Source organism: Lacerta agilis, chromosome 8 (assembly GCF_009819535.1).
Source record: "Lacerta agilis isolate rLacAgi1 chromosome 8, rLacAgi1.pri, whole genome shotgun sequence".
Classification (NCBI taxonomy): domain Eukaryota; kingdom Metazoa; phylum Chordata; class Lepidosauria; order Squamata; family Lacertidae; genus Lacerta; species Lacerta agilis.
This window is the reverse complement of record NC_046319.1, coordinates 5,228,654-5,248,545: the sequence shown is the minus strand read 5'-3', so window position 1 is coordinate 5,248,545 and position 19,892 is coordinate 5,228,654. Positions and strand designations below refer to the sequence as shown.

Genomic DNA, 19,892 nt, shown 5'->3' with positions numbered 1-19,892 from the left:
TCCAATTCTAAAAGACTATAAAACAAAAACAAAGCTTTTTATGTTTTCGAAAGGGCTGCAAATCCTGCTAAACCTGATTGTGGGACAAAAGAAATCACATTGCATTGGCCACTGGCACTTCAAAAGCAAACACACGAAAACCACTGTTGCCTGTCCTCTGTAGCCACAGCCCACTGCTTGCTTGGCCCAAGACTTTGTGTTCACGTCCTCCTTATGACATTGTTTGCTGGCTGCTGATACGTTTGACCCTTTTTGTTGCTGTTCCAGCTGGCACGGATCGCTGACAGCAAGGATCACGTCTTCCCCGTGAATGATGGCTTCGAAGCTCTCCAGGGAATCATTGACTCCGTAAGTATCACTTACCATTGTGTTCGTTTTACGACTCTTGTAAAATCACCAGTGTTGTTGCCAGAAACCAGGCATTTATCACTATCCTGACATCTGAGGGCCTCCTCTTCTGGGGTGGGGGGGGGTGGGGGGAAGTAGTAGCAGGAATGGAACTGAAGGGCTGGACCTGGGTGGGGGTGGGAATGGGCTTGGATGATGGACAGGAGATGCCAGAGGCTTTTGCCAAGAGGTCAATGGTTGGGCGAGATGTCTGTGCCCCCCAAGGGGAAGTGGCAGATTCGCTGTTGCAGATGAAGTGCTCCAGTCAGGCTGCAGGGTTGCAAATGCTTCCATTTGGGGTGGGGCCAGTGGCAGGCAGCGCGATCCTAAGCCAGCCAGCTTGCTGAGTGCCTCATAGGGTTGCAGCCTTAACTGAGGCAGTTTCAACCACGATTTAGATCTGTTCTTAGTCTCTGCTTGCAAAGGTGAAGCATGCATGAACAACGGAACCGGTCAGGAAATTAAATGCAAAAGATAGCATCGGATCAATTTGTTCGAATAAGGGAATGTAGTTTATTTCTTCTTGTTTCTGGCTGGTAGCCTGTGAAAAATGTGTGAAACATGGCTGGAACTGATCACCAGCAATGCACAATAACAGCTCAATTGGAGAACAACATGCAACAACCAGCAACAACATGCATATAATGACGTCTGCCTGAAGCACCACCAAAATCTGGCTCACAGCTGTCCAATTCTGTGTCCAGGGCAGCTGTTTACCAGCTCCATCTGGTATGCAGGCTGAGACCCTACCTGCTCACAGACTGTCTCGCCAGAGTGGTGCATGCTCTAGTTATCTCTAGGTTGGACTAGTGCAATGTGCTCTATGTGGCCTACCTTTGACGGTCACCCGGAAGCCGCAACTAATCCAGAATGCGGCAGCTAGACTGGTGACTAGGACCGACCGCCGAGACCACATAACACCCATCTTGAAAGACCTACATTGGCTCCCAGTACATTTCCGAGCACAATTCAAAGTGTTGGTGCTGACCTTTAAAGCCCTAAATGGCCTCAGCCCAGTATACCTGAAGGAGCGTCTCCACCCCCATCGTTCTGCCTGGACACTGTGGTCCAGCGCCGAGGGCCTTCCGGCGGTTCCCTCAGTGCGAGAAGTGAGGTTACAGGGAACCAGGCAGAGGGCCTTCTCGGTAGTGGCACCTGCCCTGTGGAACGCCCTCCTACCAGATGTCACAGAGAAAAACAACTATCTGACTTTTAGAAGACATCTGAAGGCAGCCCTGTTTAGGGAAGCTTTTAATATTTGATGAATTATTGTATTTTAATATTTTGCTGGAAGCCGCCCAGAGTGGCTGGGGAAACCCAGCCAGATGGGCAGGGTATAAATAATAATAAATTATTATTATTATTATTATTATTATTATTATTATTATTATTATTACTACTACTACTACTACTACTACTACACATGGCAAACATCATACTCCCACAGATGTGCCCTAGCACCCCAAACCTGCCATGCTAGGTCTGGTGCATCTCTTGAGATGTCCACTCAGCCATGGCTCAGGAGCAGATGTGCGACTCCATTGCACATCCTAATTCCTCTCATGGGGTTTGCGTAGGGAGCTGCTGAGAATGGCTTCAGAATGAGTGTTTCCTGCAGCACGTGCTGGAGGGTTAGAGAAGGAACCTGCACTTTTCTGGAGCATCTCCCAGAGCTGGGCTGTACAAAACCTGAACTTGAAGCAGGCACAGCTGCCCTCTCCGGCTTGCTCCTTCGAGTGGATTTATTTTCACAGCGTCAAGGTGTGGATCTCCCAGTTCAGTTGCACAGAAGGGGCAGGTAGACATGAACCAGGGCTAAACGGACGTATCAAGGGATTGCTAACAACTACTGTGGCATGTTTTGAGCCACAAATGCCCTCCATTGGAAGAGCCTGCCTTCTTGCAAGGCAAGCATTGCAAATTCGTTTTTCTAAGCAGAGAAGGTAACAAACACCCCAGGCTACAGCAAGGAAAAGCAAGGTGATGAAACCCTTTAGCAAATTCCTTCACACTTCCCCAAAGACCTTTTGGCTCGTTTTTACAACATCCCTTCCCAACATGGTTTTAACACTTAAAACAAAAACAAAAAACTGCCTATCTGTCAGTCTATACAGATGGATGACCACCTGTCAGGGATTCTTCAGCTGTGATTCCTGCATCACGGGGGGTTGGACTTGATGACCCTTGGTGTCCCTTCAAACTCTACAATTCTACGTTTCTATATACATCAATATGTTTATCCGGTACATAAGCCTACCTTATTGCAAGGCAAATTGGTTCTTGGCCCTCCTCTTCTCTTTCCTAACATTTGTTTCCAAATTGGACGGGATGCACCAAATGATGTTGGATCATCAGGTATTGTGAGATTGTAAGAGAGATTTCGTTCGCAGGCTTTCATTCCTTTTGCAGCTGTTCTTAATGGGTTCCAGAAGCAGTTGCCTGTGTGTGTGTGTGTGTGTGTGTGTGTGTACGCGCATGTGAAAAATCTGGGCAGAGCTGATTATCCGAGTGCTTGCTGGGCTCCTCCCAACCTTGCTAGCAGCAATCAGGTTACCCAAGGGTCGCTCTGAAATGATAAAATCTCATAATGGGGGGATCATGTATGTGTGGTGCAGGCATGGCAAGGAATAGCATTCTATGTGTTGAGGGAAAAGCTGTATGTTTCTCCATAAATTGGTTGATTATATCTTTCTGGGCGGTCAGAATCTCAGCATAAGGGATCCGTGGGTGGAGAGGCACAGGAAATAACAGGCAGAGCAGCAACAGCAGAAAATTGTGGTTCTGGGAGTGGGGTTGGGGGCCCAAAAACAGCCCTACGAAAGAGAGGGAGGGTCTGGTAGGGGCTTCATAGGAGCTGCTCCCCTGTAAGAGCTGCTTTCAATGCAGAAAGTAGAAGGAGGGAGACATTCATGCAGTGAAATGGTTAGGGTGTTGGACTGGGACCTGGGATGTGAAGCTCACTAGATGTGACCCTGGGCCAGTCACTGCCTCTTGGCCTAACCCACCTCCTAGGGTTGTTGTGAGGATAAAATGGGGAGGAGAAGTATGTACGCCACCTAAAAAATAAGCATAATTAATAAATAAAACAAAGTGTGTGAAATGAATTCCTCTGGCACCCTTGGGTGCATGCTAGATTTCATTTATTTATTTTATAGATTTATTGCATTTCTATTCCACCGTTTTCTCCAGTGAGCTCAAGGTGGGGTTCATTGTCCCCCATTGTCCCCCCCCCCATCTCATTTAAGCCCTACAACAACAACCCTTGCAAGGTCCCTTGGGCTGAGAGCCACATTGACTGGCCCAAGGGAACCGAGTGAGCTTCATGGCTGAGTGGGGATTTGAACCCTGGTCTCCCACATCCTAGTCCACATCCTCTGATCGCTACACCACACTGGCTGGTCACTATACCTCACATTGAGGGGCCAAGCTGACACCGAGGGCAACCCCGAGAGAGCCAGCGTGGGGCAGCGGTTAGAATCCTGAGCTAGGGTCTGGGAGACCAGGGTTCAAATCTCCACTCAGCCATGAAGCTCACTGGGTGACTTTGGGCCAGTCACTCACCTTGCTGGGTTGGTTTGGACCTAACCTACCTCACAGGGTTGTTGCGGGGATTGAAGGAGGAGGAAGAGTAGAACCAGGCATGCCACCTTTAAGCTCTTTGCAGAAAAAGGCTGGATATGAATGCAATTAATAAACGAACACCCAGCAGATCCCTGCAGTCTGCGAGAGAGTTTCACCTGCAAGTTGGAAAGATCTCAGAAACTTGTTCCATAGTAACTCAGAGGAGCAGGGCCTTTAGTGTGGCTGCCCCAATTCTGTCCCTCAATAGGCGCCCACCATCCACACTTTCCAGAAACAGATGAAGACCTTTTTGCTTCCATAAGCTTTCCCAGCTGGATAAATGGGTCTTTCCCATGTCTGCCCACTTGTCTGGGTTTTAGTCCTGTTTTAAATGTATTTCTTGTTTTCTGTGTTTCTGTTTTAAATTATCTGATATGTAAATCACCTTGATGTGGTGGTTTTAGAAGACAACTAATAAATTAACTGTAACAATCATCACCATCACCATGGAAACCCAAGACCACTGGGGGCAAACCATCATTTTTAATGCCAAAATCTGCAGCTGAGCCATAGACTAGCTGTGCCCATCTGTGGATTTTGTAGGGGTTTTTTGTCCTCTTCCTTACAGACCACTGTGGCCACCTTTGTGTCTCATGTCAGCTTGAAAAATAGCTATTAAGGATGTTTTAAGCATTGCTTCCCATACCATATGCCTCTTATTCCTTTTGCTTCCCTGTTGCCCAGGGGTCAGCAAACTTTTTCAGCAGGGGGCCGGTCCACTGTCCCTCAGACCTTGTGGAGGGCCAGACTATATTTTGAAAAAAAAATATGAACGAATTCCTATGCCCCACAAATAACCCAGAGATGTATTTTAAATAGAAGCACACATTCTACTCATGTAAAAACACCAGGCAGGCCCCACAAATAACCCAGAGATGCATTTTAAGTAAAAGGACACATTCTACTCATGTAAAAACACGCTGATTCTCGGACCGTCCGCAGGCCGGATTGAGAAGGCGATTGGGCCGCATCCAGCCCCCAGGCCTTAGTTTGGGGGCCCCTGCTGTTGCCTCTCACCAAAGAAGTTTGTGGGTTTTGGCTGTTGATACAAAACAGAACGGAAAACATCCATGGTGGTTTGGAAGGTGATGGATAAATTAACTGTAATAATGAATAAATGCAACTCAGCCTTTGTTCTTGGAGACTGGAGGAGGGTTGCTTTGTTGTGAACTGGCACCACGCTCTTGCTTCTCTCATGGTTGATCTGCGCATTCTTACAAAATAATTTCATGCATAGAAGGGCCCCATAAGTGTCCCGTCTACCCCTCACAAAAGGAATCAGGCCTGCCAAAGGCTGCCCTCCTGAAAAACACACACTCCCCACGGCAGAGGGGAGAGCAGGGAGACGGGTTTTATGAGCCCTTTGTCTTGCTTCGCTCTGAGACAATTTTCTTTGTGGCTTCTGAGAGGGAACTATTTGCAGATCAGGACATGAGTTCAGGAAAAGGCCTCAGTCACGGACTTGTCAGACCGCTTGGAAATTCTTGATTCGTTCTGAAAAGACTTTAAACAGTGAAAGCTCCAAAAGGGTTGTTTGTATTCTTTCATTCAGGCTTCCTCAGCTTCGGCCCTCCAGATGTTTTTTGGCCTACAACTCCCATGATCCCTAGCTAGCAGGACCCAGTGGTCAGGGATGATGGGAATTGTAGTCTCAAAACATCTGGAGGGCCGAGGTTGATTGTAAGAAAAGGAAAAACGTCAAAGTGGTTTATGAAAAGATAAAACAGCAAAATCAAGAAAAAATTAGAATCCTAATGTTGAAACATACAAAAGTAGAAATCCTAAAATAGATTAAAATCACCTCAATTTTCTGAGCATCTGTCTAAACAAGAATGCTTGTACTGTAGAATGTTTTTAGCAGGCACAAACAAGAGTAAAGAGAAGGTGCCTGCTTGATCTCAATAGGCAGGGAGTTCCAAAGTGTTGGTGCTGCTACACTAAGCAATTGAGAGGGAGGGAGCCGGGCTTTAGAGCAACTTTCGTATATTGCTATTTGGTAAGTTTTCTACCCGGTGGTTTTTTTAAAATAGTTCGCTCTGCACACCCTGATCTGCAAGCCCCGGGAGAGATCTCAGGGGTCTCCGTGAGCAGCTCAGGTTTCGTTTCCTCAGAGTTGAAGGTGACTGGAGATTGTGGTGTCTTTTTAAAAGATATATGGGTTTATTTACACATATGTACAGACTGAGCTGGAGATGGAAGGGGTTCCCACACTCACACCCCAACTTATTTTGGGTTTCCATTCGCCCACCCACCCCACAAAGCCATCGCTTTGGAGAGACCAGGGTCCAAATCTCCACTCAGCTGTGCTCACTGGAGGACCTTGGGGGCCAGTGGCTGCCTCTCAGCCTAACCTACCTCGCAAGGTTGTTGTGGGGATTAAACGCGGAGGGAGAGAACCATGTACACCGCCTTGAGCTCCTTGGAGAGAAAGGTGGGGTAGAAATGCATTAAATAAATTAATAGTGAGCAATGGAGAGTCACTGCTGGCATGGCATGAGGCCCACCAGACCAAATGCAGGATACCAACCATACTGTATACCGTTTGGCCTGCCAGGTGCTGGCCAACCTCAGACAGTCAAAAGAGCCCAAGAGTTTCATCAAGCCTCCAACATGGCCGGTTGTTTAGACCCTGCAGCACTGTTATTTCCACAGCTCTGTTTACAGTTCTGCTGCAAAACAATGTTTGGAAATAGGGTTGTTTCCCCCCCCCCCTTACCCCCTTCCCACCCCTGAGGTTTTCAGCTTGGATAAAGCTTAGTGATGCTCAGGCTATGTAAATAAAATTAGATGCTCGCTGCGTGTAATCGTCAACAGATTTCACGGGGCCGTGACTCACCCCAAGGATATACAGTCAGTACACGGAGACAAATGTGAAGATCGCGAAGGAAAGATCAGCCAAGCTGCCATTTTCTAAACTTCTGCATCCTTTCTAAACAAAAGCTCTGCATCCATTTTCATCTTATTTGACTGCCTAGTTCTGCTTCAGAGACTTGGGGGGGGGGGGGATGGCACGATGTCATTAAAACAGCAAAACGTTAAATCAGATCAGTATATCAGAATCATTGACATACACTAGGGGTATTTATTTATTTATTTGTTGCATCTATATGTCACCTTTTCCTCCAAGGAGCTCGAGATGACATACATGGTCCTCCCCAGGGCTTTTTTTTCCCAGCTAGAACTCAGTTCTGGCCCCTCTCAGGTGGGAACCATTGCCATTCTAAGAGAATAAGGGATGGGGGTGTTTATGGTGAGTTCCAGCACCCCTTTTTTCTAGAAAAATAGCATTGGTTTGCCATTGGTGTAATCCCCACAGCAACCCGGCAAGGCAGGCAAGGCTGTAATGGAAAATCCCAGGTGTGGAACTGCCCAGGCACCTGGCCCTTAGGGATAAGCCCACTGGTTTCTGCGGAGTTAAATAAAAGAAGTCCAGCCACTGGAGCAAAGGACAAGACAGGGTTTATTGTGCAATAGGTTACAGTAAAACTGCACCCCAAGAGCAGTGTTATAAGAACTTTTAAAAACTCCTACCATATCCCAGAATACAGTTTGGGGAAACGTCATTTCTACATCACTAAAACATCATCACTACATCACGAAAGGGGAGGGTTATACATGATTAACATATAGGAAAAACAAGATTAACATATGGGGGAAACGGAGCAATATCAGGGAGATAGCCCTGAGCAAATGTGAATGGGTGTTTAAGTCAGTGTTTTTCAACCACTGTTCCGCGGCACACTAGTGTGCCGCGAGATGTTGCCTGGTGTGCCGTGGGAAAAATTGTGTTTATTTGATTCCTATTCAAGAGAATTACTTTATATACAGTGGTGCCCCGCTAGACGAAAATAATTCGTTCTGCGAAAATTTTCGTCTAGCGGGTTTTTCGTCTTGCGGAGCGGCAATGACAGCCGCGCTCTGCAAAACGAAAAAAAAAAAAAGACGAAAATTTTTCGTCTTGCGAGGCAGCCCCATAGACTTTTTCGTCTTGCGGGGCAGCCTTCCGCTAGACGAATGCCTTCGTCTAGCGAGTTTTTCGTCTTGCGAGGCATTCGTCTAGCGGGGTACCACTGTATAGTCAATATAGGCACAGAGTTAATTTTTTTAACATTTTCTAATGGTGGTGTGCCTCGTGATTTTTTTCATAAAACAAGTGTGCCCTTGCCCAAAAAAGGTTGAAAAACACTGGTTTAAGTATTGGCAAGGATATCTTGAGCACTTATCTGGGAGAGAACAATGGGATTCCAGCTGAGGGATATTAGCCCAGTGGCTTCCTGAAGCACCCAGAGATTACCTGCTGAGGCATTTCCCTGTGTACATGGTTTCTTGCCTACTGGATCATGGCAGAGAGATGGGTTCCCTTAAGGGCATCACTCCGGACCCCAATGAGTTTACTCGGGAGGAGACTTTGCTTAGGTGGGCCCCCCCCCGTAATTTTCGTAACACCCCCCAGCAAATTTAAACCCTGGTCTCTCCCAGGTCCTAGTAGTCCAACCCTCTAACTGTTATGTATTGAAGTTCTCACCCTAGGCCACTAGGGGTGTTGTATATATAGTTTCACTCTGCCTACCATGGCTGCAGTTCTCACTCAGGTCCGCACATGCAAATGAAGGATTGAGATTGCTGCTCATGGATTGGGTAGCTAGAGAGAGTTGTTACTGTTGCATGTTACTGAATACTATATAAGCAGGCTGGCTTAGCCCTTTAGTTCAGTTCTGTTCCAGCCTGAGAATAAAGAGAACTGCTTGGAGAATCACTGTGTCGTCTGCTGTGTCTACCCACTATTTAATACTAACCACTAGCATGGCTTTTTTAAAAAAATCCAATCTGTTTCCGAGTTGCTCTGTGCTCCCTCTGCCTCAGTCTGTGATTTGGGTTCTGAGCAAAATGAAGCTCACATTCACTCTAATGGGGAATTTTAAAATGACTATATTTCCCACCCCCCCCACACACCCTTTTTGGCAGAAGTGAATGAAATTGGCAGGCACAGGATCTTCCTCAGAGTGGATTAAGCCTGACAAATTGCAGGTCCGGGGGCTTTTGTGGGAGGGGGTTTCCATTCCCTTCCTAATCCCTATTATGACAATATTCTCATTACAGACCAGGCAAAGCTCCAAAACCCACACCAGTTTCATTTTTAGATGGGTAGAAGCAGGGTTTTCCCTCTTATTCTTTATCATCTTAAAATAACCAAGAGAGGAGTGAATGGTGTATATCATTGTTTCATTTATTTATAATATTGGCATTCATGCCAGCTGCTTTTGTTTCCCAATGCTTGTTTGCTTTAGAAGTGGATTCTCAATCCCAGGAGCTTTCATGCCAAGTCTGGTTATGACAACTTAAGTGGTGTCTAACTGCCGAGCGAACAAACAACTTTAGTCAATTCTGAAAATGTAGAATTTCGATGTTTAAAAAACTTTTTCCCCTTCTTAGTAGAGCTCAAATTTCGGGTTATAAAATGGGAGATCTGGGCAATTTGCCTCCAAACTCAAAGCATGCTCTGAATTTTGAAATCTAAAATTCAAAGTCCTGATTAAGACCTATAAAACCGTATGCAGTTTAGGTCCAGGCTATCTGAAAGATTGTATTCCCTCATCCGGACCTGCCTGGTTTTTCAGATCTTCAGGGGAGGCCCCATTATTTGGTCCTGCCACCCACCCTCTCAGGCACACTTGGTGGGACAGGGCCTTCTTGGTGGCTGCTCCCGGACTCTGGAACTCCCTCCCTGGAGAAGCCAGACTGGCTCCCAGCTGGCTCTCCTTCTGCCAGCAGGGGAAGCCCTTCCTGTTCCAACAGGCATTGGGAAACGGGCTGTCTTTGAGGAAAGAGCTGGCACTGCAGTGTTTTTATTGTTATCTGTGTATTTAATGGACCGTGTCAATATTATTTTAATTTCTATCAGCGTTTAATTACATTTTAATGATTGTCCTTTCTATGTTTTTAGCTTTTTCATCTGTGTAAGCTACCTTGAGTCCCAGACTGGGGGAAAGTCAGCATATACAGGTGAAACTCAAAAAATTAGAATATCGTGGAAAGGTTCATTTCTTTCAGTAATTCAACTTAAAAGGTGAAACTAATATATGAGATAGACTCATGACATGCAAAGCGAGATATGTCAATCCTTTATTTGTTATAATTGTGATGATTATGGCGTACAGCTGATGAGAACCCCAAATTAACAATTTCAACTTTGGGGTTTTCATCAGCTGCACGCCATAATCATCACAATTATAACAAGCAAAGCATGTCATGAGTCTATCTCATATATTAAACTCCAGTAGCTAATGAAAACAATTGCTTACATAAATGGACTTTTCCACGATATTCTAATTTTTCGAGTTTCACCTGTAAATAAATGTGATAATTTTGAAATCTAAAATTCAACATTTGAATCTAGAAGATTTTATGCTCGCGTACAAAAGTATGAATTTTTGATATTGTGTTCCACATTAGTGGTCTCTTCCCCCCCCCTTTTCAGTTTTGCACTCTTTTATCACTCGTCTTAATTTTTAGAAATGCTTCCTTATTCTCTCTCTCTCTCTCTCTCTCTCTCCCTCTCCCTCTCTCTCTCATCTCTGGCAGTTCCTGCTTATCTCTAGACACTTCCTCTGCTCTCCTCTTGCAAGCTTCACCTTTCTTCCTGAGGTGTCAGTTGGTTAGAAGAATCTGCTTCTCTTCGGTTCCTGAATCCCTGGTACTTGTATGAGCCACGAAACCTCTTTTCAACAATCTATGCAGCCTTTTAAAGAGCCCACGGCTCCATCTGCATCTCTTTTGCAGGCAGGTGTGAAGGCAGCGTGCTAGAAACGGACAATTTCCCCATGCTGAAATATATCTCTGATTTTTTAACACAGAATTTATTTGAGCTTCTCCCCCACCCTGCCAAAAATCAAGGGGGCCTAGATAACTTTCCCCAGCCAAAATAGGGACCCCACTCTGGTCCTTGCCACCCCACACCTTCCAGCTTTCCCCAGGCACACTTACGCCTCCGTCAATTTGGGCTTCTCCGGTTTCTAATTTTACCAGTCTTACGTTAAGTTTGCCGCATATCAGCGTAAGTTTGATTTTTTTTTTTTAATCCTCATGGAAAATGGTTAGCATTTTTTAAAAAATTTTTTAACCATCCAAGAACTTTATTTTGAAAGAGCAGCAGGCACTTTACATGAAACCAACTTCATACTTAGCCCACCTACTCTCAAGTATGTACAGAAAGCTCTCTTGCATAATAAAACCCTTTTACAACCCCCCAAACAAGGTATTTTCGTTTTGCATCTGACATCACAGCTCTCCCCATCCCAAAATCCCAAATAATTATGTTAAATTTTAATTAATGTCTCATTCCAATAGGCACATTTTTGCATGTGATTTTCCTTATTATACTACATTTGTGTGAGTTATAGCCACTCATATATGCACCCGTAGGGAAAAATTTCCCAAATATACACATTCGGGGGTTTGAGAAATAGCAGTTGCTAGAAACCACACAAGGGGAGAGGTCTCTTGTGCTTGAATCCTGCTTATGGGCTTCCCATAGGCATCATTTTGGCCCCTGTGAGAACAGGAGGCTGGACTAGATGGGCCTAATCTAGCAGGCTCTTCTTGAAATGTCGACCATTTATATGTAATAAAACATTTCTAGGGGTGCTGTTTCCTTAGCCCCACGTAGTGTTGCCAGGTGTCCACTATTTGAGTGGACAGTCCACTTTTTCACATTATGTTCACTATTTCCCCCCCACAAAATAGTGGACATGTTTTTTTAATTCAAAATCTTTATGATGAAATGGTATTTAAATACGTGTTAAAATGTTTGTAAGAAAATATATAATTTAATTTAATGTAACACACACACACACACACACACCCGCTTGTCCGCTATTTTTTGGAAGCAGACCTGGCAACCCTACCCAGTACATAGCTGTCAACTTTTCCCTTTTCTTGCGAGGAATCCTATTCGGAATAAGGGAATTTCCCTTTAAAAAATGGAAAAGTTGACAGCTATGCCCCAGTATTATTTTATTGTGTTACCAGAGCCAGCGTTCCTCAACCAGGTGCTCTCCAGATGTTCTGGAATACATGGGATTTGTAGTCCAAGCATCTGAAGGGCACCCGGTCGGGGAAAGCTATAAAAGGACAACACCCCCCGAATTACCTGTACCTGAAGGTTACTGAGGCATGTTGCTGCGATTTTACTTATTTATTTTTTTCTCCTATGCCTGCTAGATTTTGAAGAAATCATGCATTGAAATCTTGGCTGCGGAACCTTCTAGTATATGTGCGGGAGGTGAGTTTAAAGCTGTGATTCTTCCAGCATTCCTTGCTACATATAACTGTGTTTCTTCCTCGCCGTTCCCTGAGGGAAGGCAGATGCCGGAGTCGGCCATCTTTTGGCTCTCCTTGGGAAATTTTCCAGACAGAGCTTGGCTGGGAATGCTAGAAAATTCCATTTGTTTTATGTCGGCTTCTATGGAGCGATCTCGATGGGATTTGAATTAGGAATGTATTTCAATCTTTTCGTTTAGGCCAGAAGGGCTGTGAAATCTCAGCTATTGTCTGTAAGGTTTAAGAATAGCTGTTTGTCAGCTGTCTTTCTCATGCAAGAGTCTCAGCCCATGTTTGGCAAGATAAAGGGCTTTTTGGTGTATTGCAGAGATCTCTGTGCACATGAGGAAAGGATGGTTTAGATGCGCAACTTGGCAAAGTCTAGGAGATGAAGCGTTTCATCAGGGATGCGATCTTGCCACAGAAGACTGATATTTAGCAGGAGATTTTCTGTGTGAATATTGACAGGGGAAATCGCCTTGTTGTGACTCCCCCCCCCCTTTTTTTTAATTGCCCCAAGGAAGTCACTCCTTTAAAATCTTTGTCAGTTTGGGTGTTTGTTTGTGTAAATCACCTTTAATGTGATCTCCTTTGTGAGATCTGCCTGAAAGGTGCTATGCAGTACAATTGCAACTTGCACGAAGGTTACGTTCTGGTGATGGCGCAAAAATAAATATATCCAAACAAACCTCATTGGAACTGGCCCTGCACAATTATTCCGGCGGTTCCCTCATTGCGGGAAGTGAGGTTACAGGGAACCAGGCAGAGGGCCTTCTCGGTAGTGGCGCCCGCCCTGTAGAACGCCCTCCCAGCAGATGTCAAGGAAATAAACAACTATCTGACTTTTAGAAGACATCTGAAGGCAGCCCTGTTTAGGAAGTTTTTAATATTTAATACTGTATTGTTTTTAACACTCAATTGGGAGCCGCCAAGAGTGGCTGGGGAAACTCAGCCAGATGGGTGGGGTATAAATAATAAATTATTATTGTTGTTATTGCTATTATTGATTGATTGATTGATTGATTGATTGCCTTCTGGAGGTGGTATGCCGAATGGGCCTTGCCTTGCTTACCAGGCTCTGAGATGCCCCTGAACTGGCACCGGTATGCTCTTGTGAGAACTTGTGGTGCAGTCCGAGTTCCCACAGCTCGTGTGAGAGCACCCCAGAGCCTGGGAGAGCTTCAAAGCTGTTTCCGCGCTGGGAAAACCCAGCACCAAAGGAGCTTTGCTGCTCTCCACATTTATTTTTTAAAAATTCTTTATTGAAGGATAAAAAGTACTTTTAACCTTATGTACTTTTAAACTTTTCGTGCAGTTTCAACCAGCTGGCTTTTCATCCGCGCTAGTTGAAATCGTTCAACTTCATTGCGCATAATATCTGGTTGTACTGTAAATACTTCATATAAATAAGCAAATCGTGTTTCTGCCCAAGGGGTTGCTCCCCAGCAAGGGAGTTCCTCCACAGTTGGGAAATGTGCCACTGCAGATAAGGCCCTGCTCCAGGTCTCTACACAGTGAGCTACACCCACCTTGGATTCAAGGTGCTTCCGCCAGTGCTTTGACGTGATTGGCTGGCACTGATCACCTGATGCACGGACCCTGACTAAAAGGGTCCTGCCTTGAGGCCTTGCAGCCAGGGGCGGAAAAAGCCACCCGGCTACCTGGGGCGGCAAACCCAGAAGCACCCGGGGGGGGGCATGGTTTCGCTCCCAGCACACATGCGCAGCACGCGTACAATGCATGCGTCGGACATGTGCTGCGCCTGCGTGCTGGGAGCGGCGCACTGCTGGTGGGTGAGCCTCGGACGGGCTTGCTTGGGGCCTGCCAGCGGCGCGCAGCACTCCGTAGTGGCACGGTGCCGGCAGGAGAGCCCCGAGCAAGCCTGTCTGGGCGGAGGCAAGTCAGGGAGGGGCGCCCAGTGTCACCCTCTCCAGGGTGGTACCCGGGGCGCCCCACCCCCTTCGCCCCCCTCCCTACACCACTGCTTGCAGCTTTCCTCCTCCCCTGCTCCAAGCAGCCCCCACCACCCTTCTGAGAAACTTGTACAGACAGACATAGCCAATGGCGAGGATTTTTCTACCCCTTTCCCAAGGCTGGTACTTACCTTCCAACTTTCTGCTGCATCGCCTCTTCCCCTGATGAGCTCACCAGCCTGCAGGGATGGATTGGCCTGGCCTGGTGTGCAGCTGATCCTTTTGGGATGAAAGAAATTGTGGCTTGGAGCACAGCCCAGATTCCTGAGTTGACTTGTGTGCTTTGCACCGCTACAGTGCAGGAGCCCCCCTCGAGGCGTGTGCTGGGAGAGGCAGCGAGTGGGCGGCATCCACGCTAAGAGCCAGCGAAACAGTTGATTCAGCAGAAACCAGGGTCACTTTTCCTGCAGAGGAGTTTGAAGCGATAACAGTTCGCTCTCCCCATCGCCTGTTTGTTCTAGTTTACAGGCACTCTTGCACACACTAACGGCCACGACTGCAAAGTGGAATCTGGTTAGAAAACGTTCCTTGAATGTGTCTTAGGCTTTTTCCTTTTAATATTAGGCAGGGGATGGGAAACCGGCACCTTCCAGATGTGGTTGGACCCCAGCTCCCATCAGCTGGCCTGGCTAGTGGTATGGGGCAATGGCAATTGTAGCTTAGCAACACCTGATACCAGTGGCACAACGGGTCAGTGCGTCTGGCTGTTAACCAGAAGGTTGGTGGTTTGAGCCCACCCAGGGACAGCTGTGGGCAGGATTCCTGCATTGCAGGGGGTTGGACTAGATGGCCTTTGGGGTCCCTTCCAACTCTGCAGTTCTACGATTCTATGAAAGTTTGGCACCTGGTCCTAGAAGGCTGTGTAGTGTTCCTGTTGTATTTGCCACTGATCCTGTCCTTTGTGGGATTTGCCCAACTTTTGAGTCTGTTTGTCCTTTGCAGACTCTTCCCAAGAACCCTTTTACAGATATACGGTGGTTGCTTTTTCTTTCTCTCCTTAGTAATATATCAGATGTTCAGCCTCGGGGAGCATGGAGGCACCCAGAGAGCTAGAAGGGTTTCAGAATGATATTGAGAATCCCCAAAGCATCTGGTCGGCCACTGTGGGAACAGGATGCTGGACTAGATGGGCCATTGGCCCGATCCCACAGGCTCTTCTTGTGTGAGGCAAAAGATGAGGAAACTTATCAAGATGTAAAGGTAAAGGTACCCCTGACCATTAGGTCCAGTCGTGGACCACTCTGCGGTTGCACGCTCATCTCGCTCTATAGGCCGAGGGAGCCAGCGTTTGTCCGCAGACAACTTCTGGGTCATGTGGCCAGCATGACTAAGCTACTTCTGGCGAACCAGAGCAGCGCACGGAAACGCCGTTTACTTTCCCACCGGAGCGGTACCTATTTATCTACCTGCACTTTGATGTGCTTTCAAACTGCTAGGTTGGCAGGAGCAGGGACCGAGCAACGGGAACTCACCCTGTCGCAGGGATTCGAACCACCAACCTTCTGATTGGCAAGCCCTAGACTCTGTGGTTTAGACCATAGCGCTGTAACTCCTGTTTATTTATTTATTTTTTGGTGATGGGGGGAATTTAAGTACCGGTATTTTTAGTTCTATAAGGTTGATTTGAACCTTCTTTGACTTGAGTTGTGATGGAAAGTATATTTTGTATTGCTGCATTTTAAATTAAAAGTAAAAAAAAAAAAGTGTTTAAAAAAAGAGAGAGAAAATGTGGTGCCTTTATTAGATGTGGGTTGGAGAACCAGTATTTCCCTGTCTTTCCAGAGTCATTCCAAGTGGTCGTGACGGGGAACGGCTTTCGCCACGCTCGCAATGTCGACCGCGTCCTCTGCAGCTTCAGGATCAACGAGACGGTCACGCTCAGTGAGTAGTTTGCTCTCCTCTCTGTCTGCATGCTCAGTGGGCTAATGGTGCTGGGCTTGGCTCGCTGCCCACTTCTGTGATGTTTGCCCCTTCGTTTTTGGAAACCCTTGCGGAAAGCAGGAGAGCTTCTGGTCAAGGAATCATAGCAGATGTTGCCCGTCTCCGGAAGAGGCAGGGATGGTGTTAGGTTATGGCAGTGGCTCCCAAAGGGAGCGGTGACACCCCTGGAGGAATGTGGGATTCCCTTGGAGGCAAGGGGGCAGCAGGGGGGTGTTTGAGGTGTAAATGAGTCTCGGGTATCTGGCCCCCTGAGGCAGAGAAGTAGATGCTACCCTGCTTTCCATCTCCTCACATGTCAAGGTGCGATAAAGACCCAAGGCTAATCAAGTTATTTTGGCATCCGAGGCAGGAAACTCCACAAGCACCTCTCCTTTTCCATGGCAACAATAAATTAAATAGCTAGCAGTCTGAAGGCCCCCCCATAGCACTCAAAATCAGCCTCCTGAGTTGGCCTGCCTCACTTCCTGCCTTCTAGGGAAAAGGCTGTGAGCTGTTGTTAGGCTTGGGTTTTATACTGGATTCATTCGTGTCATGTTTTATCATGTGAGTTGCTTTGGGTTTGCTTGAGTGGGAAGGCGAGGAGGACATAAGTTACTGAAACAGACAATAATAAACGGCATTTTGTGTTAAAGTAAGCTCTCATGGTAACCAGCGACTGATCTCACGCATTTCGAAGAAACTTCAGATTCACCATACTACGTAGAAACTTTTTCTGACAAGCAAACGAGAAACTTCTGGTTTTGGGGTCAAACTCAGAACAGCCAGGTCAGGAGATCACATGCCTTGAATATAAAATATAATATTATGAATTTACAACAAAAGGAATCTAGGTCTAAATTGTTGTTATTCAGTCATTCAGTCGTGTCCCACTCTTCGTGACCCCATGGACCAGAGCACGCCAGGCACGCCTATCCTTCACTGCCTCCCGCAGTTTGGCCAAACTCATGCTAGTCGCTTTGAGAACACTGTCCAACCATCTCATCCTCTGTCGTCCCCTTCTCCTTGTGCCCTCCATCTTTCCCAACATCAGGGTCTTTTCTAGGGAGTCTTCTTTTCTCATGAGGTGGCCAAAGTAAATTAGTGGTTCCCAAATTGGGCAGCCTTGTCCCCTGGGAGGCTGTGGGGTTTCCCTGGGGGACGCTAAGAGGCAAGTGGGGGCAGGAGGGGGAACTGGAGGTGTAAAGGACTATTAGAGACTTTGAAAAGCTGGTATCACTGGATCAGGTTCACCAGTTCTGTTGAATTAATTAAACTTAATCGTTTTCAGTGCATTTTGAATAGATATGCAATTAATTGTTAGTGTTTTGAATTTGGGGGGGGGTTATTATCTTCTTTAGTGAGTCACACTGACTGCTATTCTGAATAATGCTTTTTATAGGGTAGGGGGCAGTGGGGATGAATTTATGGAACCGGGAGTAGGGCGAAAAAAGGTTGGGAACCACTGAGCTAAATCTAGAGCCACATATTTTTACAGTAGGGAAAGGCAGCGTAACCTCCTTAGATTTCTTCCAGAAAAATGTCCGCGTCTCCTTTGTGAAGACGTTGGACGGAGTCCTTTCCCTAGTGTAAATGAGTACAGTTTGACACAGAGCTGCCTTCAAGTCTTAAACTTGGAACTCCCTCTCCATTCCTGCATTCTTGAGGCGGTGATGTGACTCTTGGCTGCTGCTGGCTTTAAAAGCTGAGCTGAATCAATTAGGACCTGATGGGAGCAGTATGCTTCTTTTGGTGAAGCTTCTTGTGGTGGCAGAGGCAGATAAGGCAAAGCCAGCAAGCCATTCTTGCTTCAGTTAGACCAGTGGGAGAGCAATGGGGAAGTTTTCTAAAAGCCACAGCGTTCATCCATGTAGTGAATCCAGAGCAAAGGAAGTCATCGTACCACTCTATTCTGGCTTGGTCAGACCCTGCCTGGAGTCCTCTGCCCAGTTCAAGAAGGAAATTGACCACCTGGAAGATGCTCAGAGGAGGGTTGACCAAGATGAAACGGGGTCTTTAATGAGGAAAGGTTGAGGGAGTTGGGTGCAGAAGAGAAGACTGGGGGGTCACATGATAGCGTTCTTCAAATACCTGGAGGGCTGTCCCATGGAAGATGGAGCAAGCTTTTTTTTGGCCGCTCCAGAGGGGAGGACCCCAACCAGTGGAGTCAAAAGACAAGAAAGCAGATTCCGACTCAACATGAGGAAGACCTTTCTGGTGGTAGGAGCTGTTCAGCAGCAGAGCTATGTCGGAAGGTGGCGAACTCTCCTTCACGGGAGGTTTTTAAAGACGGATTGAGTGGCCGCCTGTCAGGGATTCTTGAGCTGTGATTCCTTCACTGCAGGCATTGGACTAGATGACGTTTGGTGTCCCTTCTGACTCCCAACTATGTGGTTCTATGAAGTTCTTGGTAAGGGAGAGAGTCCGCTTTGTAACATTTACAATTCCAGGTGTGTGTGTGTATGTGTGTGTGTGTGTGTGTGAGAGAGAGAGAGAGAGAAGGGTGTGTGTGTGCCTGGATAAAAGTAGATCCACCTTCTTTCTTCCACGTGGAATTTTATCCCAAGTTGAAGATGAAGCATATGCTGTCAATTTAAAAAGCTTAAGCACGACAGAACGGTCCATTAGAGAGAATGATATTATTAATATTTTGCCCCAGCCTTTTTCACTGTCTACACAAACAGCTGACCCTGTGACATAACCGCCTGTATTATTCATTCGCCTCCAGCCCCTTGTCCCTCCACCCACTCACAACCCAAGGCTGTCGTAAGTTGCTTTGGCTCTCCGAATGCTTCGATGCAAAGCAGGGAAATAATAGCACGATTCCGGCCTGGTTTTCATTACAGCATGAGCAAAACACTTCTTTCCCATTCGCTGGGCTCCTGAGCAGGCGATTTTTCTGGCTTGCAGAATCCAGCACTGTCTCTCCGACTGCATTCTGACTTCCCCACAAAATAAACTTCGGGTTGTTTTTTTAAAAAAGGGGCTCTTTTTTGGAGGAAATATTCCATGCTGCCACTATAGCAAGAGTTGGGAAAACATCTGCGCCAGAATAAGCAAACATTTCTGGATGGTGTGAAGATTTCCGAGGGTTGCACGGCTGACAATCCACTGGCGAGGAATCAGATGAAATGTAAAGATTCAAAGTGCGCGGTCCCTAAATTGACTATAGTATGGCACATAAAACCAGCCACACTTCGGGTTCTCTCCAATAATAAATAAAAATTACCCAAGGGTGCAAGTAATTTGACTTGTTTTCAAGTGGCTATTATTGATATATATGCCACTTATGTGCCTAATTGGCTTTTAAGATTGTTTTAACTATAAAAACAACACAAAATTAAAACACACAATGACAAAACCGATAGGCCAGTCCCCTAACCAAGGACTCTTGAGTGAGATTAGTAGTCACGGAATAGAGAGGTTCTTTTATGGATCTGTAACTGGTTCAGAAGCAGGAAGCAGAGAGTGGGAGTTAATGTGTAGAAAGTGGAGGGCGCCAAGGATTGGTGCTGGGATCTGTGTGCTTTCTAACTTGCTCATAAATGATCAAGCCTTAAGGGTGAACAGTGAGGTAGTGTCAGGATGCTGTCAGCGGCTCCTGGGTGATTGCCCAGGAAAATATAAAGCCAAGGAAAAGTTTCTTACCGTCCTTTTTTTATTTCATTCTTTACA

General features: G+C 46.3%; 1 protein-coding gene across 1 annotated transcript in view; it reads left to right on the top strand.

Moving 5' to 3' along the window:
• Nucleotides 1-19,892, top strand: part of ANTXR1 (ANTXR cell adhesion molecule 1) — a 124,338-nt gene that overhangs the window by 32,443 nt on the left and 72,003 nt on the right. Inside the window, exons 8-10 of the mRNA XM_033159164.1 lie at nucleotides 268-348; nucleotides 12,229-12,289; nucleotides 16,083-16,181. Coding sequence (XP_033015055.1) covers nucleotides 268-348; nucleotides 12,229-12,289; nucleotides 16,083-16,181 — 241 coding nt within the window. The remainder of the gene's footprint in view (nucleotides 1-267; nucleotides 349-12,228; nucleotides 12,290-16,082; nucleotides 16,182-19,892) is intronic.